Source organism: Sorex fumeus, unplaced genomic scaffold (assembly GCF_029834395.1).
Source record: "Sorex fumeus unplaced genomic scaffold, SorFum_2.1 ptg000264l, whole genome shotgun sequence".
NCBI classification, from domain to species: Eukaryota; Metazoa; Chordata; class Mammalia; order Eulipotyphla; family Soricidae; genus Sorex; species Sorex fumeus.
The window spans coordinates 4,368,090-4,392,341 of record NW_026606321.1 but is presented as its reverse complement, the minus strand read 5'-3'; the positions used below and the strand labels follow the sequence as shown (position 1 = coordinate 4,392,341).

Here is a 24,252-nt window from a genome sequence, read left to right as displayed (position 1 = left end):
CTAGTGTAATAAATAGAATCAAGCATACCCCCTAAAGGCTAACAGGACTTTTCACCTTTAAATTCTAAAATGTATTTTTTAACCCATTATGTTTAATATTAGGGAGTGAAAATAAATTTCTTTCCACATGATGAAAGACTTTTTTTAAAAACAGGGAAGACAGTCATCACTCTGAGGATGGGGTCCACTGAAAAACACGCTCCTGCTCAAAATTCTCTTTTCTAGTTTTAGATTCTCCTGACTCAGTGGTTTTCGAGCGTCCACTTAATTTCTCATGTTCTCTAAAGCTTTCCTTCTGAAACAAAACAAAAAACAAAGTTGGGAGTAACTGAACGCTTCCCCTCCAAGCAGATGTCCTGAATTTGGATCAGCTGGAAATGTCCTGGTCTTGCCTTTTCCCACATCGGGGCACTTCCCAGGGGTCAATCATTAAGTCCTGCTTAATAAAAAAATAATCTGCTCCCTGGCTTGCACTTCCATTCCCTTATCTGCAAGACCCAGCTGCCCAAACTCCCCACCCGGTGACCTGCCTTAATTATGGAAACCGCCAGGGCTACAGTGTTCTGATTATGTTCTGGGGGTGGGTAGGTGAGAACTCGAACCCAGGCATCTCATCTGTAAGTTCTGGCCAAAGTACACAAGTGCCTCAGTGCCTCCCATCCCCGCCACGCACACACGCGCGCACACACACACACACACACACACACGCACACACGGACACACGCGCACACACATCATATCCCCACCCCAGAGTTTGCCTTCGAAATCCAGTCAATACTTCTCAAAGACCTAACTGAAATGGCATATGTTTTAATTAAAACAACACTGCCAGGGGTTCACAAAGCCAAGAGGGTAAGTCTCTGAAACGGCCTCAGGCCCCTTAATAAAGGGAGGTGGATAGGTGCCCCCGTGGACCTCACCCAAGAGCCTCAGCCTTGCCCTGCAGACACGGGTTCCCTGGGCTGGGGGACACAGCTACAGAAAATGCCTGTATGTTATGTGATGTCGGTGGAGGCACAGCTCCCGCCCCGGGCTCTACCACAGCTTCCCACAGCACAAGAGGAGAAAAACCTAAAGCTCATTCATGGCATCTAACCCAGGGCCAGAGCCCAACGATTTAGAATCCTCTGTTGTCCTGTGGTCTAGGAGACCCTTGGGCATGCAGAGACCTTCTGAGCACTCAGGTGCTGATGGCCAGAGGGGCTCCTGTCCCGGTCACCCTCACTTGTGCCGGACATCTTATTCACAGAGCCAAGGAGTGTTCTGTTCCCCATTCCCAGGGATGCGAGAATTGGGGGAACGTATCTCCACAGACCAGAGAGGATGAATACCTCTAGGTTCATGGCTGCTCCTCTTCAGACTAAAGCAGCAAGGATGCACAGTCGAAGAGAATGCTTACACAACAACGTGCAGGAGAGCCTGGCTGCCTTAATGGGTTCTCTCTAATTTGCCAAGGAAATTGGAAGGAGACCATTCTGCACAGGAAAATACATTCTCGCTAAGTAAAGATTTGGCCTGTGGCAGGAGGGGGCGGGAATGATTTTAGAGGCAGCATTCTCTTTTTCCTCTATTCAGATGTTATTTCACTTAAAGTTGGAACATCTGTATTTATTTAAGAACATTTTACTTTATTAAAGGATGTTACCCTACTCAACATAAATAGCTATCATTACCTAGAAACAGGCTTTAGTGTGGATGGGAAAAATCTTCCATCTGAATCTTTCAAACAAACTGTAGGAATAAAGCAAAGTGAGGAAGGAAGGGAAGGCTCACCCTCTCCCTCCCAGGTCCCTGTTTCCCAGAAAAAAGAGAGGGGGTGATCCTCCAAGATCTGATAGGGGGGTGCGATGGATTTACTACCTCACCAGTGAGGATACCATTCATCCAGGTCATGATTTCATCCATGTGGGTGTTTTGAAATGCGCCTGGAGACTTCTGTTTCCCTGGGGATCCTGGGACTGAGGGCCAGATTCCTCTCCCAGGAAAATGACCCAGAAACAACAAGATTCTGCCTAGTGTCCCCTGTGAGGCTGGGATGGACTAAGAGGGTGTGGCCCGGAGAGATGCTGAACCAAGAGACTGAAGGAAAAGGTGAGCCGAATTCAAAGACTGGATGCTCAGAGCTCATTTCATTTAGGTGGTCCCTAAGTCACCCAAAGGGCATCTTATTGCAGGAAAAGGATACGAGGGACAGTGGTATGTTGGGAGAGGAAAGGGCCAGTTTCCCAGGCAGTTCAACACCCTTATCCTCAGCAGGGGTGGGAATGGGGTTCCCAGCACCCTCCCCCTCCCTCTGACTGGCTTGCCAAAGAGTGGCGAACCCACCACCAACCAGGGGAGAGAAGAGGGAAGCTGCTCTCCCAATTCTTTCCAGCCCACCCTGCAGAGGCAGTCAGACACACAGACAGAGCACAGCTACTTCCTGCCTCAGTGGCCTCTACACTGCCTTTCTCCTCTGTGTTCCCTGGATGCTCAGAGACCCTGAACCAGACACCCTCAAGCCCTTCTGGTTTGGGACTTCTCAAAACTCCTTTAGATCTGTTCTCTAAGGCAAGTGATCCATGCTCCTCATCATTGTTTTGATTTAGCAAATAAGTATGCGTCCCTGTTCTGGACATAATTGATTGCTAGGCATGGGAGGATCACGATCATGACCATCCTGTTATTCGCCGATTGCCTCGAGCAGGCCCCAGTAATGTCTCCTTCATCCTAGCCCTGAGATTTTTAAGAAAGTGCCATATTCAAGGCTCTTTAGGAGAATGAGACCCATCATTGTTACTGGTATTTGGCATATTGGGTACGCCACGGGGAGTTTGCCAGACTCTGCCATGTTGTCAGGTTACATTCGGTAGCCTGCCAGTTTGTCCAAAGTAGGAGTGAGAAATGCGGCCGCGCGCTTCCGGGAGCTGGGTTTTATAGTCTCTGCCTATATCCTCTGGGAGGATATAAAAGCAAATATTAACCTGATCCCCATTCGTTATCTCCTTGAGGGAAGGTGCCACCTCTATACAAAAACAGGGAAAGGTCACATAAGCACAAAAACTCACCATTCAGATAGAAGATAAAAAAATTTTCTTACCAAGTAGGCGTTGCCCATCTCTGCTCTGAATTCATGGAGTTGTCTTTACAGGGGAGGCACCCTGAGCTGGGCCTTTTGGTAGGGTGGGGGGCCAAGGAGAGATGAGCCCAGCAAAGGGCTGTTAATGTGGATATAGACACCAAGATGCTGAAGGATTTAGTTAGGGATGAAGAGCCCTAACAACTCCAGGACATGCCCCCCCCATTCCTGAGTAGATGTCTTCCGTTCTAGGGAACTCTAGGTGTGTCCATGGTCTTCCGACTTCCTGTGCTCTTGGAAGGGTCCAAAGCAGAGCACACACAGCATTGACTCTCCTTTAGAGTCTTGTCCACGGATGGGTGCAATAGCTCACTGGCCACCTTTGAGGGGGAGACGTCTTTCCTGTCCAGTACACAGGTGCTGTGGCTTCAGTTTTGTTAGTGTTTTGTTGGATAACTGGCAGAGACAAGGGTCTGGCTGAAATATAGCTCTGCCATCTTCCACAGAAATCATGCAGGGGCTGAAGTACTAGACATTTGGCTAAATCTATTCAAGCAATAAGATACTGCTGGTGTCTTTAAGTTAAGTAACTCATTACCTTTATTTTAAAGAAAAAAATAATCCTTTCTGAGTGGTGAAATAAGACCACACGTGGGAAGATAACATTTCTGGAGGTTGTAGGAAATCTTATGAATGTGGCCAAGCATTCATCTGAAACATGCATTGAAGAGACGAAAGTCTCTGTCTCATTGCCTGATGGTAGACACACATGCAAATCCAGGGGAACAGCTGCTGGGAAGGGCAAGGCAGGGCGAACAAGCAAGCCTGCTTTTAGGGTTACAATACAATATTCCCTAGGGTCAGCAAGGGTGTCTGTTATGTAATAGCTTATTTGGAGTCTTCCTGATAACGGGGTTCAAGAAGATGAAATGCTCCTTATGGTAGGCTATCCTTTCCCCACCAAACTAGAGGAAAAATCTAAGAGTTTTTAATTACATGGAAACCCTGGAATCAGTGATGGGAAAGAGCAAATTCTTCAGCAAGTCTAAGTGTCTGTATACAGCTACTAAATGTTAGAGAACAACAGCATGGCCCTTTGGACAATGTAGCACTGTCCTCCAGTTGTTCATCGATTTGCTCAAGCGGGCACCTGTAACATCTCCATTGTGAGACTTGGTGTTACTGTTTTTGGCATATCAAATACGCCACGGGGAGCTTGCCAGCTCTGCTGTGCAGGAGGGATACTCTCGGTAGCTTGCTGGGCTCTCTGAGAAGGATGGAGGAATTGAACTCAGGTCGGCCGCGTGCAAGGCAAAAGCCTTACCTGCTGTGCTATTGCTCCAGCCCCGATTTGGACAATATTCCTTAGTAGTAGGTTATCTTCTTCTCCAAATGTTTTCTTAATTAAATCACCTACTGAATGTTTTTCTGATTTAAACTCATCTTAAAATAATGGCCACGGGGCCAGAGTGATAACACAGGACGGCGGGGGGCTTGCTTTGCTACCGTTGGCCCCAGTTTGATTCCTGGTGCTGTGTTTGGTCCCACAAGGACCAGAAGGGGTTGCTCCTGAGCACACAGCCAGTCAGACCCCTTAAGCAACCACCAGGTATGGTCCCTAACTCTGAAATAAAATAATGTCCGGAAAGAAAATAATTAAAGTCAGTATTAAGTCTCTATCAATACTCTGATGCTAAGAAAGTGGTTGATGCTGGGCAGAAAACAAATCAGGAAGGAAGGTAGGCTTCTTAGGAAAAGAATCAAGCAAGTCAATGGCAAGAAAAAATGAACAATTCACTAAAATATGGGAAAATATTTGAATTGACATTTTCAACACAGAGATGACCAAATACTCTTATTACTAGAGAAATGCAAATCTGAAACACAATGAGCTATTACCACACATCCACAACAAGGCCTGTATCAAGAGTGGAAATGACAAGTATTGGCCAGGAAGTGAAGGAAAGGGAACTTGTACACTGCTGATGGGAAGGTCAAGTGTGCAGCAGGTAAGGAAAATGGCATGGAGATTTTAGTTTGCTTGGGGGGGGGGTCCCACCTAGGAGTGCTCAGGTAAGGTAAGGTAAAGGCCCTCCCGTCGATCGTCGATTTGCTCGAGCGGGCCCAGTAACGTCTCCATTGGAGACTTTGTTGTTACTGTGTCTGGCATATCGAATACTCTCGGTAGCTTGCCGGGCTCTCCGAGAGGGGCGGAGGAATCGAACTCGGGTCGACCATGTTGGCCGCTTGTAAGGCGAACGCCCTACCGCTGTGCTATCGCTGTATTAGGCAAATATCCTTTCCCATTCTGTAGACTGTCTTTGTATTTTGGTCACTACTTCTTTTGAGGTGCAGGGCTTCTGTCACTTTTGTAAGACCAGAACTTATATTAACAAGACGAGATTCTCTTTTCATAAATGCAACGTTATTTTAGTAAGCTTATGTATTTAGAAGTTTCAGATTTACAGAGAATAATGCATTATTCAAGAAAAATGTTATTGATTCCAGAAAATCTGTGACTTACGATATTTTCACTTCTGTTTTTGAAGGACTGACTTCCCTTTCTGTCTGTTGTCATTTGATAGCAAAGGCTTAACTTAACACGAGCACGACGGAACTCCAAAGGCTCCTGCCCTGGAGAGCACGCGGGAGAGAGAGAGAGCAGGTGTCTTGGAGCCAGGAAGCCAATCAATGGCTCAGATTTTGTTATATATTAAGCCGCCCACAGAAATGAAACACATAAACGCATCCTACCTGGTAGGATCCAAGCAGTAGACTGATTAGCTATTGATTTTCCCTCTGCTTTATAGAGCAGTGATTAGATTTGTCTGGAAGCCCGGGCTCTAGGCTGGCTGCAATCGCCGTGCCAGGAGAAAGGAAGTGGGTAGGGAGAAGAGGGGGTTGTGACCTTCTGAGCTAACAGACGAGTCTGAATAGACAAAATCCCCAAGCAACATGGAAATGAAGTCCAACCTCAATCCAAATAGCAAGTTGTGAGTTCATTGTATGCCGTGTCATGGGCCCCGAGGAGCACTGATGGCTACACTACTGGGGGCGGGGGTGGAGGCAGACTCCTTTACTCGTGAATAAATGAATCCAGGAGATCAGAAAACTCCCAGCTTCTGGCTAGTGAGTGGAAGGGGCGCTGTGACAGAAGGAAAGGGGAAATTCCCACATCGCGGGCCTGACAGTGCTCAGGGACTCCGGCTGCAGAGAGAGAGATACCCAGGGATCTGGGGAAATCCTGTTTGTGATGTCTGGATCTACATGTGAATTTCCAGCAGTCCTGGGAATGCAATACTGCCTCCTTGCTCCCCACACTGTCACCTTCAGCATGGGGTGGGGAAGGGGGGCGTCCACCTCCCGGCTGCCCCCCTCCCCACGGACCTTCCTGGCCTTTCTGCTGATCCCCTCTTTCAGCCAAGAAGCCCACAATGGGCTCATATGTCTCTCCCTGCCTCCTCAGTGCTCAGTAACCATCAGACAACCAGCCTCAGCTGTGGGGGTCTTCTCCCCTCCTGGCATCAGACACACTCAACCCCTCAAGTTCTCGAGCCCACATCCCCTCCCAGCACTCCTTCAGGGACCATCGGCTCAGATGCTCCTTTCCCCAAATGTCCAGTGTCTGTCTGCTCTCCCTCTTCCTATCCTCCGCCCCATAGTACCTTCCTAGCAAGTCCTCTTGGCCTTGTCCCTCTGCTTAAAATCACACCCCCTTAAGAAAACCAGCAGGGGAGTCCGATAAAACAGGTAACAGCCCTCTGAGCCCGGGAGCTTGGAAAGGAGGGCTCCAGGCGGGTGCCTAGGGTACCCCATACTTACTAGGCCCAGGGTTTTTCCACAGGGTAAGGAAATAAATGCTTTTGAACTTGACCAAGCGGTAGTTGTATAACATTGCAAAAGTACCAACAGTCATCAAATGCTCCTCTTTAAGAACAGTTAATGTTCTGTGGATTTCACAACAATTAAAAAACCCAACATTATCAACAACAAAACGGCAACCTACCCAACATCAGCCACTGCAGAATTTCTGCATGCACTGGGTATGCTAACCAGCCTTCCCCGGGCACTGAGCCAAGAGCAGAAGACAAGGCTTCCCACCTGTTTGGCTCAGAGACACAACTGCTGGTTCTAGAGCAGCCCGGAGCAAAGTAGGTCATGCACAAACCCTTGCTGAGCAGCGGATGAATGCCTGACCTCTGTGACACCTCATGAAAAAAAGATTCCCCCTATTTCTGGAATCGAGAGAGATGATTTTTTAAAAAGATGTTTTCAAGTCAAATCGAGAGAGATGGGTTCTTAAAAAGACAGGATGGAAGAACCAGTACGGCCTCATCCAAAACACACACAAAGGCCCAGACAAGTTATGACACGTATCCCATGGAGAATCCCAGTTTACCACGTGGAAAGCAAACGAATAGCCTGACCAGGACTTAGAGGCGCTGATGAGGACACCCAGGGCCATGCCCTGTTGGTGTTTGCCATCTGCTGGGATGAGGAAGGTCTACAAACAGTGCATTTGCCTCCAAGTGCTAAAGATCAGTTGGCACCAGTTGGATTCCAACTTAGAAGGTGGGTAAAACAAAGTGACAGTCGCCACCCGCCATGTGTGCACGTGGTCACGCTCTGCAGGGGGGAGTGACGCCAGGCTTGGGTCAGGAAACAGTGCCACGGAAGCGAGATTTGTGAGAGCAACGAAGAAAGAGTACCTACCAATGAGCTCCTTGTTCCTCACGTCCAGGGCCATGTTCCGGAGGGCTGTGGCCACCGCACACACCACACGGTCGTTATCTATTCGCAGCAGCTCCACAAGGATGGGCAGGCCTTTCTCTTTCCGCACGGCCGCTCGGATATAGACTGACCACTGCAGAAAGAGGGTGGGCAGAGGGTGTTAGATGCGAGGCGGGGCCCCAATGGCAAACAGCGCATGCGGGGTTTCGGACTGTGGTTCCAGGAGCCGGAAAGGTTGCATGGCCTAAACCTCATGGTAGGATGGGTGGAACACGTCAGCGATCGACTTAAGTCTTTTAACTCTTTTTGCGTTGCCTCCCATGTGTGATAAAGGTTGGGGTTCATCAGCTAGTCACACCTGTGCTTGAAGAAACTGAGTTGGAAGAAAGTCACGGATGGAATATGTGTGCTGAAAGTTTTAAGATAGGGGATAGCAAGGGCTGTTTCGGGACATACAAAAAAATAATCTTGGTAAAAGTGGAAAATGATATGAAAATTACTCAGTGTAGGTGACTCTTTCAAAGGAGATTTGAATTTTGGAGGTGGATCCAGACGGGAGTGTGTCAAACATTGTGAATATGGTTTTCTTTTGATGAATGACATGGAGTCACAGAGTTAAAAAAAAAAAAGCAAGGATATGGAGAGGTGAAAATGATGTGGAAAACTCAGTGGAAATTAAAAAGCAGATTAAAAAGGCAATGTCAAAATGCATCATGTTCAGGGCCATAATTCTATGTCTAATCATAAAGCAAGCCAATGATTCATCTGGGGATGACGGTCGCTGGTTCTCAGGGAGCACATGTGATGCTGGCCCTTGAGCTGGGTGTGGCAGGTTGGATAGTAAAGCATTCAGATCCAGGGACTGGAGTGCAGCAGGTCCACAGACTATGGACATGGGCACGTACACTCTACATTGGCCGATGTTCCTGAGAAGGGCGTGTCCTGCCAGAGGAACCAGCACCAGTGTTTCATGGCTCAATGTCATTCGTGAGCTAAGAAAATGACATTCACGATGCCAGGTGGCAACGTTCTCCTGGGGTTCCCCCTAGGTGGGATAGAGACCCCCCCCTCCCTCCGCCCTCCCCCCACCCCCTTTGGGGCAGGCACCCAGAGCTGGCTCTCACCTGTGGCAGGCAGGGAGCCCCATCTGGCAGTGAACGTAGGGCATCCGCCATGCCTGCCACATCCTCAGCCCAGCCCTGCATGAAATATGAGATTGAAAAACACAGCTTCATCCTGGCCTACGTCAGAAGTCACATTCACATCGTTTCTTATCACCATCCACGCCCCCTGGATGCTTTTCTGCAGGCCTCCAGCTCGAAGCAGCTTTAGCAGACTTATTACTAAGTCACCTCCAGCCCCCTGCCAGCTTTTCCTCAGCCCGCTTTCAGGGAGCAAAGACACGGGCAGCCTAGAGAAATCTCAGACACAAAATCATCATCGAGGCACGGAGGCTGCTTATTGGGGTGCAATCTGGAGGGTGTCTCACCGAACAAGAGCAAGCCCTGCTCAGTGGCTAGGAGTTCTGTTTCCATTATGACTGCTGAGACAGGGTTCTTGCCTATGTGACCTCACTATCTGCATCTCCTGGTCTCCAGTGGTCACGGGGGGAGGGGTGGGGGTCGGGGGAAGGGGAAACCTGAGTGCTTGAGCCCCTTCACTGGGGGGGCTCTGCCCTAATACCAGAGGGGAGCTAGAAAAAGGAAAGAATGGACGTCAGGCCATGAGGGTCAGTTTTACACTCTGAAGGATGAATATCCTCATCCACATTCACATTGGGGATGAGATTCTAGCGCTCTCGGGAGACCGAGGGGAAAGTTCTTGGGAACTAGGGTGGGCCGTTGTCTGGGCCGGGAGGGTGACCTCTTTGGCTGAACACCCTCATTTCAGACTCAGGACACCTCACTCCAGGTCTGTACATGCGTGATCATGAGTGATCCCTTTATTTTTCCATTCCCTTCCCCATCCCCAACCCTACCTGGGTGGTCAGCCTGACAATTATCCTTTTATAGGTGTGGAAATCTCGGCATGAAGATGTTACAAACCTACCCACAGCTCCCCACCCATGTCGTTATTCCAACTCTGCCTCTCTTTAGGATGCCAACCAAATTCACTCTCTCCACACCCTCTGTGATCATTCCTGAAATAGCCAATAGGGAAAAAGTATGGACTTCCTTCCCTTCCTAGAAGTCTATTATAGCCTTCCCGTGTTGGAAGAAAAGGTGGTTTGGTGTTTGGAAAATAATGATAAGTCATTTGGTTTTGTTGGCAACTGATTTGAGCAAATTGCTGTCTGACTAAAAATAAGAATGAGCCACAGATACATCATTTGAGTATGAAAAAAAAAAAACAAGCCAACTGTGCTGTGCTCTTCTTATGTGAAAAAGAATAAGCAGGCACGGAACAAAGGTTTTAGTTTGAAATTTTCAGTTATATGTTTGCACACGGATGGGAAGCGCTCAACATCCAGTTCAGTATGTAAGAACTCAGAATGAATTCTCTTCACTTCATGTTCCAAGTTGGTGATAAACAAAGATAAGGATGCTTTGCAAGCAGCAGGTGACCTGTGATGGAGTCATAATGGAGAAGAGGTCTAGAGGGAGAAAGGCAGAGATGGGCACAGATATTCGCTAAATGGGGGCTGTTTCCCAGACTCAGAAACACAGTCTTGACATGGGAAACTCATGCTGAGGTTCTCCAAAAGAATCAAGTTTCTTGGAGAGTTCAAGGGGTCTGTGTTGGCGATTGACAAAGGATGTGGTGCCAAGAACTTTTAGTAAACTGAGGTGGGAGAATCACTGACATAAGGGCAGATGAGTAAGAGAAGAAAAGGAAGCATGGGTCACTGTGATTTCAGGTGAAACTTGAGACAGAAGCAGAGTCCTGTGCACCGGAGTCTGCAGTGCTTTGGGACACAGCAGGCACGGAGGAGGCTAGCCCCAGCAGCAGAATTATGAGCCACTGTGGGCAGCAGAGAGGCTGCTCAGTCATTCAGAAGGAGAGAGAAGGACACGCAGGAAGTAGAGGGGGCAGGGTGATAACGAAGAAATGAAGGAGGAAGAAGGAAAGGAAAGGAAGAAGAGGAGGTTAAGAGGAGGATGGTAGAGGGAAAAGACAACAAAGCAACATGACCCCAATTACTCCTGGCAAGAAGATGTCCCTGTGAGACCCTCAGTAGAGGCGAGTCTGCAAATCACGTCAGAAAAGCAGACGTAACATTGAAATCAATGGCACTGCTCCAGTGTCCTTACACGTACTAGCCCACTGTCTCATTTCAACGCTACAGGATCCACACTAGTGTGACTTCTGTTTTACAGATGAGAAGAGAAAGACTGAGCAAGGTCCAAGTCTGCAGATGGTGTTTGGCCAGCGTCCTCACTGGGCTGGGTTTTTTTGATCAGTGTCCTCATTGAGCTGGGTGCTTGGCCAGGGTCTTCACCTGAGCCGGGTGCTTGGCCAGCGACCTCACCTGAGCTGGGTGCTTGGCCACTATCCTCACCTGAGCTGGGTGCTTGGCCACTATCCTCATTTGAGCTGGGTGCTTGGCCACCATCCTCACCTGAGCTGGGTTCTTGGCCACCATTCTCACCTGAGCTGGGTGCTTGGCCACCATCCTCACCTGCCTCTTGGAAAGACAGTGAATGAGGTGCACCTGTACTTGTAGCTGATAATCCCTTACAAATTCACAGTTTACCTCATTCTAATAATACACGTTTTTACTTTGGTTTTCTGATAAATCACTTGACCCTCCTCCACAGTCCCGAGTTAGTGACTTTTCTAATGGTCAATGGAGCTACTGGGTCTAGGGATCAAGTCTAGGAAATGATTTGCCTGGATTTACCAGGTCTAGTATAAGAATTTGTGTGTTACTGCAAACACAAAGGGAAACACTTTTTTGGAGGGTCAGAAACATCCTCATGTTATTGGACAATAACTGGAGTTAGTCAATGATGTTTCTTCTCCTTCAACTGTGGTTGTCTTTAACATTAGTTGAGCCAACACATGTGCTGTCACGGGGGCAGACAAGTTCAGTGCACGAATCCAGGAGGTAGATCCCAGTGAAAGACAGAAGAGGTCTGAACATGGATGAGAATGAAACAAAACGAGTTCCCTTTGCAGTCATCCCAGATCCTTCACATGAGGAGGGTGAGGACCCAGGAGAGGAATGTGAGGTGTGAGAGTGCTGTAGAGATGTCCCCTAATGCTAATAGCTACTTGGATGTGGAGGATGAGCCGTTGACCCACAGTAGCTACTATGCAGGACTCAGAACTCCACAGAGCAGGGCACAGAGGAGGAACTGACATAAGTAAAGGTTGCCATCTGGGGGCACCATGTGGCATCAATTTTCCCTGGAGCCTTGGGGCCTTGAGTGGGGAGGTTGTGTGAGTTGGCCGAGGAGGGGACAAGAAGGGCAAAGGACATGGGGCTTCAAAGGGTCACTAGCCCAAAGGCTGGGGCACATCAGCAGTGGGTGTGGATGCTGTTGTCCTCAATTAGGACTGTGGCCGCATCTCCACCTCCAGGTGGTGGGGGGTAAGGTGTGGCCAGGAGAGCACTGTGGACCACAGAGAGGTCAGCCACTAACTTCCAGGTCCCAGTTCAGAACCCAATAGGATAAAGAAACTTGTCCCAGATAATAGGCAGCAGAGAAAGGGACAATCCCAGGCTCTGTCCTTAAGGGTATATGCCCATAAGGCCCCCTGAGTAGATCGTCAGCAGGAGGCAGGGGAGGACAAAGGGCGACTGGCATAAATGAGGCCAAACTCAACCAAAGCTGATGGGATGGAAATGCTTACTAGGATGTCTAGTTCAGGGTGCATCTTCTTTTCCACCTCAAACTTCTGTGTGTGGAAGTGAGGGAAGCAAAATAGTTTTCATGAGAGAAACAGAGAGAGAGAGAGAGAGAGAGAGAGAGAGAGAGAGAGAGAGAGAGAGAGAGAGAGAATTGTTTGGGATTGGAGATGTGTGCTGAAAGTAAATAAAGGACCAACATGATGGCCTCTCAGTATCTGTATTGCAAACCATAATGCCCAAAAGCAAAGAGAGAATAAGGGGGAAATTGTCTGCCATGGAGGCAGGGGGAGAGTTGGAAAGGAGGGGGTATACTAGGGACATTGGTGGTGGAATGTGCCCTGGTGGAGGGATGGATGTTTGATCATTGTATGACTGAAACTCAAACATGAAAGTTTTGTAACTGCATCTTACAGTGATTCAATAAAAAATAAATAACTAAATACAATTTTAAGAGAGAGAGAGAGAGGGAAGGAGAGGTAGAGGGAGGGAGTGTGGGAGGGGGAGAGAGAGAGGGAGGGTGGGATGGAGAGAGAGGGAGGGAGACAGGGAGAGAGGTTCAAGCAAGAACATGGGCTTGAAAAGCAAGATTTTATTATTTTATTTATATTAAGTAAAACAAAGACCAGAGATGAACTCAAGTTGAATTGTAGAAAACCAAGGCAGTCACACATGATCTGGATGCAGTGATCTCATGGTCTAGCTTGAGGATTTGATAATAAAGTGAACATTTCAACCCTTTCAACTCCATGAACTCATTCTAATGTGGACTACCTGGGACCTGGTTTATGAAAATCCCATCCTGGCCATAAACAGGATCTATAATTGTAATTTCTCCCCAAATTTCTCCCTTGATTAAACTAAAGTGATTTCATTAAAGCTGATTTATGGTCCCACAAGCAGCATAACTCTGTAATTTAACTAGCGTTTCCCTCTTGAAAACATAATTTATGAAATAACTAGAGCTAGTGTTTTCTTTAAGTACTGAATATTCTTTTCTGAGACCAAGCCCATTTCAGTGCTAAGACTCTGAGTGTGCCATACCCAGAAGTGTTTAGGGATTACTTCTGGCTCTGCACTGAGGGATCCTTCCTGGACGTGCTCAGGGGACCATATGGGGCATAGGGGATAAAACCAGGGCCAGCCGCCTGCAAGGCAAGAACCCTCCCTGCTGTACTATTGCTCATGCCCTCTTCAAAAGCATTCCTGCTCTAAAAATCTAGACTGTATTGGATGGTTTCCTGTTAACTGGTTGTTTTATTTTTCCATCTGTATTAACTGGTTAATTGAGCTCTTTTCTCCATTATTTCTTTGGATGTAAAGACAAGTCCCATTTTAAGCCCAATTTCTTCCCAACATTGTTCCGTCCTTTAGCAGTGATCTTCACAGCCTGGCATGATAAGAAAGTCCTAAATGGTAACTACTGCAAAATAAAGAATACACTGCAAAGCAGAGTGGGCAAAGCACTTGGACTGTTCTCTCTAGCATGGATGATGATATGAATGACCAAGTTCATTCGGTTGGGAATTGTGATTGGGGCTGCAAGAGAATTTAGGAAACAACTAGGCAATGTTGAGCAAGGCTCTCAAATATTAGGGATCCTTGGCAATGTGCAGAGGGTTTGTGTACCAGCTCTTAACATTAAGAGGTATGATATGGGATTATATATTTTAATTTTCCAATTTAATCTGAAAAGTGGAATCTCTAGTGAAAGGACTTGTGAAGGATTTTCTTATATTAATACAGCAATAACTCACTTAAAATTGTACTTAGAGTAATGGTCACTACTGCACATTTCAATTGTTGTTCTGCTTGCTGTATTCGTGAAATGCAGGTCAGGTTAGTGCAAAAACTGAATTTTACTGGAAGTGTTCATACCATGCTGAAAATATTAATATAGAAACAAGAGGCTCTCCTGGGGGTGGGAATGCATTTAGATATACTTCCAGCATGAGAAGGAATGAAGAAAATCAACCTTCGTAAAAGTGAAGCATTCCCTCAACAAGCAAACGATCTAAGAAAGATCAATGGGAACTGTGTCTTTAAAATGAACCTTTCTGAACACATAACATTCTTCCTTTTGGTTTCAAAGTTATAAAACTGGTATTTATAACACCTTCTGGGGGATATTATCGTGTCCCTGTTCAACTGCAGGTATTGCCTCACCTGGAAGCAGGTGGCCACCGGTCCTTTCTGAGCATCTCCAAGTTCCCTAGGGTCAAGGCTGGGCCCTCAGACCAGTAAGGGGGCAGGAGGAAAGACAATCATTCCCACTGAAACTGCTTCTCACACTGTAACACTATCATGGGTTCTGAGCCTTTTGTTAACATTTTTAGCTACTGAAGGTATTCGGGGGATAGTACTAAGTCATATCCATCAGCTTTATACCCATTGTCTCCTAACTTCTGGTTCACAGATAAAGACTAAAAGTTGAAAAGAAACGCCAAGTCCATTTCTAGCATCAAGTGCTTATTGTTTAAGAAAAGAATAAGAACAGTATTCTTCACTAAAATAAAAAAAATACTAAAAGGATCAAAGCCACTTTAATATTTGATCAAAGACAGCAAGTTGTAGCCATTTCCACAAGAGTGCAGTTAGGGTGTGAAGTCATCACAAGCTCCCTTTCTCCCCCTGAAATCAAAGTTATCCTTTAATTCTCTGTTTCTTGGATGTGAACTAAACCTCTGAAGCAGTGCATAGGAACACAGTGTGCTAATGAACAACATTTTGGTCAACAGGGGAAGCACGTATGTAACGGAGATTTTCAGGCCTTGCCACCTGTGGACTGTACCAGTCTGCAGATGGTGATTTAAAGTGCTGGTCTGACGGCAGTGTCTGATAGTCTAAGTGAGTAATAAGCTCCCACGTTCCTGTCATTAGACTCAGTGGTGTTCACACAGGACTAAACCATCAGGGGTCACATTTCTCAGCCAGTAAATCCACGAAGGGACAGAGAAACTGCCCTTGCTTTTGCTCGAGACTGGGAGACAGCATACTGGGGGCTTGCCTTGACCCTTTATAGTTCTGGTAACCTATAAGAGATAGTAAAGCAGGTAGGACATGGCCAACCAGAGTGTCAATCCACAGAACCTCACATGGTTCCTTGAACCCACAAGGAACCCAGAACCAGGAGTAAGCCCTGAGAACAGCCAGGTGGCCCCCAAACAAAACAAAAACCAAACGCCAGGCATGTCTTGAACTGTGCTTACAGGGGTTTTACACAGATGATTTTATAACTGCTCTAAAGTTAATTGGTGGTTTCGCGGCAGGGATAGGTGATGCTTACCAAATCCCAAACTCAAATAATCTTAATGTACAATTTGGTCCAGCTAGTTGAGCTGTTCCTTTTATCTGTTGAAGATGTGGACTCAAACATTCTTGTGAGAAATCAATGACCATTCTTATCTTTGTAGGGATGTGTCTCCCCACACGTTGGCTGGTTCTAATATTTTTTCTACTGTATAATTTTATATACTGACTTTATATTTCTTATGCCTGGGGATTCTTGAGCTGGTTAGATCTGTGAGTTTGTGCTCTTGACTAGGTTTTTGAAAAATTTCAACCACTATTAAAGATATTTTTCCTGTTCTTCTTTCTCCTTTTTTTTGGATGAGTCTTATTAAGCACATTGGAGGCAACTTGGTGCCTACTGATAAACTGTACATTTTCCTCTTTTATTCTGAAGAATTTTTATTGTTGCCTTCAAATTCACTAATTTTTTTTCTTGTTTTTTCTTTCTTTTTGGGTCACACCCCGCAATGCACAGAGGTTACTCCTGGCTCATGCACTCAGGAATTACTCCTGGCGGTGCTCAGGGGACCATATAGGATGCTGGGAATTGAACCCAGGTCGGCCACATGCAAGGCAAACACCCTACCTGCTGAAGTTCACTAATCTTTTCTTTGGCAAAGCCGAACCTGCCAATAATCTAACCTCGTATGTTTTTCTGCTCGGACTGTCAAGGTTTATCTGGGCCTTTTATCCATTTCTATAATTACTTTTTGAACACATGGAATATGCTAAAATAACAGTTTGGGGGGGCTCATTTTAACATGTGTTGATTCTGAGTTTGTTCTGAATGACTGATTTTTCTCCTAATTATAAATTTCATTTTCCTGTTTATTTGTACGGTTATTTTCAACAGGATGCCAGACAGCATTAGTTTTAATCTGTTGGGTACTGCATATTTCTCTTACATCCTTATTGTTTTAAACTTTGCTTTAGGATACAGTTAATTTACTCACAAGCTGCTGGTCTTATTTGGGTCTGACTATTAAACTTTAAAAGGAAATAGTAGAGTATATGTAGTCCAAGGTTTACTATACTTCAGCTCTGAGGCTGATCCTCCCGAGATACTCTATCCAGTGCCCTCTAAGACTTTCCTGTCTGGATCTGGGAATGTAGACTCTGTTACACTTATGGTGAATGCCAGGTTTGGTTTTGCTAATAATTTCAGGAGGTTCTTTCCTCAGCCATAGGAATGTGGATCCTAATAGTTCCTTGCTGAGTACCTGAGTGGGGATCTACTGTAGATGCATCAGGTTCTGTCTCTGTGAGACCCTCTCCTCAATCAGTCTTCTTTTTGATGAACTCAGTGTCCCCAAATTCCCAGCTTTGTCTCCTTAGTTGAGAGTCAGCCGAGTTTCTCCCGGGCTCCCAATTCTCTCAAAGTTCTCCCGAGGCAATTGCCCCGGGGTGGTCAGAGGTGCACCCTGCATGTTTTCTATCTGACACTGTCCAGTGCTGTCTAACGTGTGGTGTCTTAAATCACTTCTTCTTTCTCCCTCTCCTTGACTTTCTCTCCTCAGCCCTCTCTCCCTCAGAGCAGAGGAGACTGGAGGCTTTTACCCCCTCTTGGTATGCTGCCTCAAAGGGTGAATTCCTCGGGTGAAACTTTCCAAACTTCAGAATGAAGTTCTGCAATCTAGTACTCAGAAACCTGTTCATTCTATGACAGTGATGAAAGTAATATTGTATTATCAAGACTGGGTTTACTAGATGGTCGACTGGGAAACCCATGGGGGCATAAGGAGCTGCATCCTGAGGGCTCAGAAACCACCACCAAGTCAGGTGCGATTATAGCCCCCGGTGGTCATGACACGGTTTCTCTCCACGTCCTTCTCCTTAGAACACCCTAGTCCTGATTCAGGCTGTATATCATCTGTATGTTTACTGTCACCAAAAAGTCCTCAGTTAACCTCTGCTTATTCTGATCTAATTTCTAAACCTATGGGCACTATGCTTCGTGATCCATTTTTAAGATGATATTCCCAAACTCCATTTTTAAAAATTTAATTAAGTCATGTGCTTTGCAAAATAATGTTAACTGGGAGAAAAACTATTTTCCTTCATGTGAGATGTCAGTTCTTGGTTTTTTCTTCTATTTGCTTCACCCCACTAACCCTCTCTGGTTCTTTTTTTTTTTTTTTTTTTGCTTTTTGGGTTACACCTGGCAATGCACAGGGGTTATTCCTGGCTCTGAACTTAGGAATTACTCCTGGTGGTGCTCAGGGGACCATATGGGATACTAGGAATTGAACCCAGGTTGGCCGCGTGCAAGGCAAACACCCTATCTACTGTGATATCACTTCAGTTCCCTCTGGTTCACTTTTATAAGATACTAACTGCTAAATTCTAGTAAATTTGGGCTTCTTTAGGCTCTATTGCTTGTTTCTAAGGGCAAATAGCAAAATATTCCATGCTTTTCTTTTTATTCATTTATTCATTGGGACACATGGCCAGAGACTGTTTCCTTCTTCATTAATATGTGGAAATCATGCTGCTTTAATACTAATGTCTAATATCTAAGTTGATTTAAAAAATAGTGGACAAATAATAGACCAAAAATAAATAATCTTTTAGGAACACAAGTATTTATGAAATGACATCTAAAATATTAGGCTGAATACTACATACAGATATTTAGTATTTTTTTTCATAAAGCCCATTCTGCACACATTCACTGAGAGTAGAAATAACTTGCAAATGGGAATTGGAAGGGCATTCATTCATATTTCAGCAATCTCCAAATTACTATCTTCAATTGTTTTAATGTTCTGTGACAAAGTCATTGTATCTATAAGTGAGAAAAAAGTAATTGAAGTCCGTGAGGGCTATGAAAAACATGTATCACTGTGCTTCTTCCAGAATAACATTATGCTTTTTTGATGCTCATAAACCAAGTCATAAATATTTTAAAATTTTAAAAAGTGTTTCAGACCATTATGAAAACCGTGGCTGCTCATCAATTTGTCATGGTGAGAGCCTGTGCAGGTTCTGCCTATAAAGAGAAGTTATTGTTTCCAGTGATGAGCTTTATAAAAAGCTCTCCAGGCAAAATTCTCATGATTTACCTTCACATTTCTGCTTTTGTTCAGGTAATAAAAAAGTTAAGGGCACTAAAGAAAACTCCAGTAAAATTTGACAGTTGACTTAGAATGTGAAATAACACATTCCGCACACTCTGGATTCCAGGCAGTGCTCAGGTCGACATGAACTTGATGTACTGGGTTTGTAAGCTCTTCATGGCCCATGATTTTGGCCTTCAATCTTTTGTTTACTTCCCTAAGATTTCATCGTCTAATTCTTTTGTTTAAGGCACCTCAACCTTTTAAACATAACTTCTTGGGGTTTGGTTCAGAGTTTTTAAAACTCTTCCCTCTGGATCGTACATAAAATGGCAAACTAATAAACGATACAAGAAATGATCCTGTGATTAAACTTTAGAGTGTGTAATTGTACTTTGAGAAGAAAACTCTGAGTCTATTAATGTAGAAGAGTAAACAAATATTCCGTAGCAGCTCCTTGCCCTGACGGAGGAGGCCAGCAGTTATAGGGATATCAAGGATTCTGGTAGGTGAGGCGGACACTTTAAGATTTAGAGTCAAATTTAACTAATGACAATTCAAATGGACAATTCAAATGGGTGACAGTTCGAATGGATTAGCAATGACCCAGCATCTTATTTATTCACTTAGAGGGAAGCCACCCCTCTCCCCCAACCTCAGAGTGGTATTCAGGATGCTCAAGGACTGCCCCCCCTCCAACAACCAGATATTTCTTGATACATATGTGACGTCTACCCAGGCTACCCCTGTAGAGTAGGGTGTCTTCAGGACTACACCTGGTGGTGGTCAAAGCATCAAGGGCAGCATGGTGGGGTATTTGGGGTACCATATGATGCAGGGGATCTAACAGGGGTCAGTTTCATGCAACGTATGGGCGCACCAGCTCCTGTACTATATCTCTCTGGCTCCATGTTTTCAACTGCTATTAGAAAAGTTTACCAAACGTCCCTTGCATGTTGCAGTGACAGATTTCACACTGAAAATAATTGTGCTAAATGTTTTTATGGGCCCAAGCACTGAAAACATTAGCAAGATGTTACTGTGAGGAAATACTGAGAATTTCCATCACATTTCTTTCATAATCTAATGTGGAAGAGAATATTTAAAATATCAAAATCATACAAACATTTTAAACTCTCTTTACATAAATTTCAAACACCCAAAAACCCAGATACCTCAGAAACTTTATTATCTCACATGCTTACTGATGAGACAGAGAACCTGGTAAACTAAATAGAAAGTTTTGGCACGGTGGAACTGGGAAATATTACAGAAAACTGTAACTTGCAAAGCTTCAATTAGCTTGGAATTAAAAAGGAATAGTTTTCCCACAACTCAGATTCTCTCAGTTTTCCATTGCATTGGCCGCATATTCCCACCTGAGTCAAAAGTCAAGGGAATCATAAAATGTAACCATGTGAAAATGGCTTGGCCAAGTCTACATTCCAAGTACTATGTTCTATGAATTACTTAGAGTATCTCATATGTATAATAACTTGTTCACAAGAAAATCTCACGAATCTAGATGCTAGTTCAGACAAAGGCTTATGTTTGAAGATTTTCTTTCAACAAGACACTTGACTACCATTGGGTACAATGATATAAATGAGACCTGGGTTCTGCTTTGAAGGTTTCAGAAAGTGAGAATTAGAAGGAAAAGAGAGAAGATGTCTTTTTAGTAGCTTATTCGGATATACAAGATTGTGTTAGTGGCTTGCTAAGAACTCACAGGAATATATGAATAATGGGAGCACTGATCCTCAAATCTGGTGTGCAGATATGGTACATCCTGGGCATATATGTCCTTATCATCTAGCTGTTTCTAAAATCTCCTCCTTAATATCTATTTGGAACAATTTCATTACAATGTGCCCTGGTATAGTTTCCTTATGTTTCTTGTGCCTGGGGTTCTGTGAACCACTTAGCTCTGTGAGCATAGGTTTTATGAAATTCGAAAAAATTTCAACACCTTTTACCGAAATGATTTTTGTGTTCTCTTCATTGTCTTTCCTCTCACTTAGTAATAGCCATTATACATAACTTCCTTTTCATGCTTTCCCTTCTTTCTCTGTATTGATTGTATTTTCATCATGTAGAGTTTTGGCTGCTGTCTTCAAGTTCAACCATGTTTTCTTCTGCCATGTCTAATCTTAGTCCAGGTCTCAGACATTGTATTTAAAACTCTAGATTTATTTGGGTCTTGAATATTTTCCCTTAATGTTTCAAAATAGTGTTTGAATCAATTTAAGATGAAAGTTCCTAGTCTTATAATCCATATCTTCCAGAACTCAAAACCATTCATACTATTTTAAATTGATAGGATTAGGACACAAGTTTTTATCAAGGAAATGCTAGTTTATTTTTAAAATCATTTTTTAGGATATGACTAGCCCCCACCTAAATGACCCAGTGTCTTGGGTCAGTCTCACACCTGCAACCTAGAGCCCCTCTTCATGTCTGTCTAGCTAGTCATCCATGACAGGAGAGTGGGACAAGGTTTTAAAAAGACTATGTATTGACCACATACAGTGACAGCCGTACCCTACATAGGATACCACGTACTGAGCTATGACACCTTGCTTCTTTCTTAGAATCTGGTGTTGTGATTGACATGGATGTTGTGTGGTGAAGCTTTGCTTTATGTCGACACATCTGAGACACAATGGCACTCGGTTCAGAACGGGAAAGAGCTTCCACTTTGATGGGACTCAAAGCCCCCTGAGTTTAGGGGAGGGAGTTCAAAGAAGAGCTAGTTCAAAGAAGCAATCTCTCTTGATGATATATTCCCTCTTCAGGGTATGCTAGACCTTGGAATTGCCTGGTGAAGTTTTACTTTGGAAGTTTTTCTTGCATTGCAAGCAGGAGATCTTTAAATCTGAATCTTGCAGGAGGCTTTCTAGTTAAGGAGAGATTATTGTGCTCATTTCGAAGACTCTCAAGAGAAACAGAGAGTGAGTGGCATCTTCGCCAGCTTTACAAGAGTTCTTATTAGAGGCTGGGCCCCAAGAACTGGGATGGAAGAAGGCACTGATGTTAACTGTGACTATAGTGATGGGCAAAGAGAGGAGTATGCAGAGGAGTGATGAGGTAGATGCTGAAGATAAAATAAGAATGAAGAGAACAGTGATGGGATTGGAACACACTCAGGGCAGTGTGAGTGCTTTCTGTGGAACAGAGATTCTGATATTTGTCTGTAGCTATGTATCTATAATGTCACAGCTAAGCAAGATAAATGAATTAGTAGTGATTTGTGAATTTATGAATAATTTGAATATGAATATGAGTAATTTATGAATATCATGACACTACACCGTGCCATTAAATGCATAGAAAATGGGTTACAAAGATCCAAACCCCTCTTTTTATGTCTTTCGTGTGCTCTTAAGAGATTACTTTTTTCCATGCTATCAAGCAAGTTTGTTCTGTAGTGATCAGTGGCGAAACTCACAATTCTTTGTGCTATTGAATTCTTTTCTATCCCAATATGAGGGTTCTGGAAATCTGCTGTAAAAACTAATCAGGAATGAGATATGCGCTTAAGGACACAGAAAGAACTCCTAATCTCCAACTGAAGCAAACATCTGCCTCTCTTAAAACATTTTTGTCTAGAATATACCTAGCTATGCTATTCTTCTCGGACAGTCCATAATTTTAAATTGTAAGAGGCTCTTTTCCTTTGGAGACTTGACCAAAGGTATTATGGGGAGTCACATGCGTTATTATATGATGTGTTTGGGTTTTATTTCCCTTAAAAGTCAACAACAGTGCTTTGAAAAATGTCAGCATGTCACAATATCCCCTGAAAATGAAATTGCTCAAAAAGAATGGGAAGGATATCACAGCATTTCCAATGATTGCACTTATATCTATTATTCCGCATTTTGCAGTGATCTTCAAGGACCCATGAGGTCTTAAGATGAAAAATTTTTTAAAGAAGAAATACCTTTCTAAGTCCAACAGCTTAGTGTAAGGAATATTTCTCTAATGCCCTTAAAATCTTTATTAACATTACACTTCTCAAAACTAGGCTTCTAGGATTTCCTGAGATGTGCTTATAACTCCAGCTTTTTTCTTATTGTAATGAACCAACCATACCTTCCAGCTCCCTGCAGCCAAGTTCTGCAGGGCGCCCGCCGCCCCTTCCAGCGTGTCTGCATTTGAGCACTCAGAGAGCAGTGTGAGGTAGGGTTTGACTATTGATGGGTGCCACAGCATCTGGATCCCTTTTGGTGGTTCTGCACAGTCAGGAAGTGGTCCTACTCCATCCCACTGGGAAAAGAAAAACAAGAGATTAAACATCTTTAACATCTTTCCACTTTCCAGTACTGCCTTCTGCAAGCATTCCATATGAAAACAAAACTTATCTCTGAGCCTATCCTGTGACCACAGACCGCATGGCAGGTTGGTGTCAGGAGCTGAGGAGTCACCCAAAATAGAAGAGCCATCGTGCCCACTGCCAGTCTGCACTGTCAGGTGGAGAGGGGTAGACCCATCAGTAAATGCTATGTGTAGTCACATGGCTAAGCTGTTGGATGATGCTTCTAGCACTCTGCTACAGGTTGGGGGCGGTGGGGTGGATTTACTTGGTTGGCAATGGTAGATGTTGCCTAATGACCAAAGCAGCACGTCCTGTGATTCACATGCTAGAAGCAGAGCATTGACCAAGTACCGGGCAGCCTGTGCATAAGTGTTCTCTACAACCAACTCCTTATAACTTGTAAATAAGTTGCTTGATTCTCAATACTCTCATTGCTTCTCTGGTCATGAAACCGACAGAAGAGAGAACACTCTTACGGTTTATTGACATGAACCAAAGGCGAATCGAGATCTTATGGGAATTCTGATAGTTAAATTTTCTTTGAATTGAATCTAATGAGTGACAAGAGAATGTGGAACTAAAAATACTTACAAATAGTTGAGAAATGATGGTTTAAGTATACACACAGGATTACCAGAGCACTCTTAAAAATAATAGTCAGAAAGACAATGTAGCCATCAGGCAAAAGATTCTGATAAAAGCTACATAAAGATTGGAGTAGGGGTGAGAAGTGCGTGTGTGTGTGAGTGTATAGGGAGATATGCTTTTTACCATCTTTAAAATCCTACTGATTATAAAAGTTATTCATAAAATGTTTCATTTATTTCAACATCTCACATTTTCTGTCATTATCACTGTCCAGATGTAAAGTATTTAAATTGCAATAACTTTAATTACGAGTTTAATAGTTACATTATTTTCTTATTATATTACATGATTACATTGTTATAATCAGAGTCATGGTTGTGTTCCTTGATCATAAACATAGCCCGTCTTCTGTAAAAAC

At 44.2% G+C, this 24,252-nt stretch overlaps 1 protein-coding gene across 8 annotated transcripts in view; it reads right to left on the bottom strand.

The window, feature by feature from the left end:
* The window catches only part of CTNND2 (catenin delta 2), a 958,285-nt gene that overhangs the window by 89,260 nt on the left and 844,773 nt on the right, over nt 1-24,252 (bottom strand). For 6 of the 8 annotated variants that reach the window (XM_056109040.1, XM_056109042.1, XM_056109039.1 and 3 more), the window contains 3 exons: nt 23,024-23,197; nt 8,914-8,988; nt 7,772-7,922 (listed from right to left, as the gene is read on the bottom strand). In XM_056109040.1, the coding sequence (XP_055965015.1) occupies nt 7,772-7,922; nt 8,914-8,988; nt 23,024-23,197 (400 nt within the window). The remainder of the gene's footprint in view (nt 1-7,771; nt 7,923-8,913; nt 8,989-23,023; nt 23,198-24,252) is intronic. The other 2 variants (XM_056109043.1, XM_056109041.1) reach the window with 1 other exon arrangement.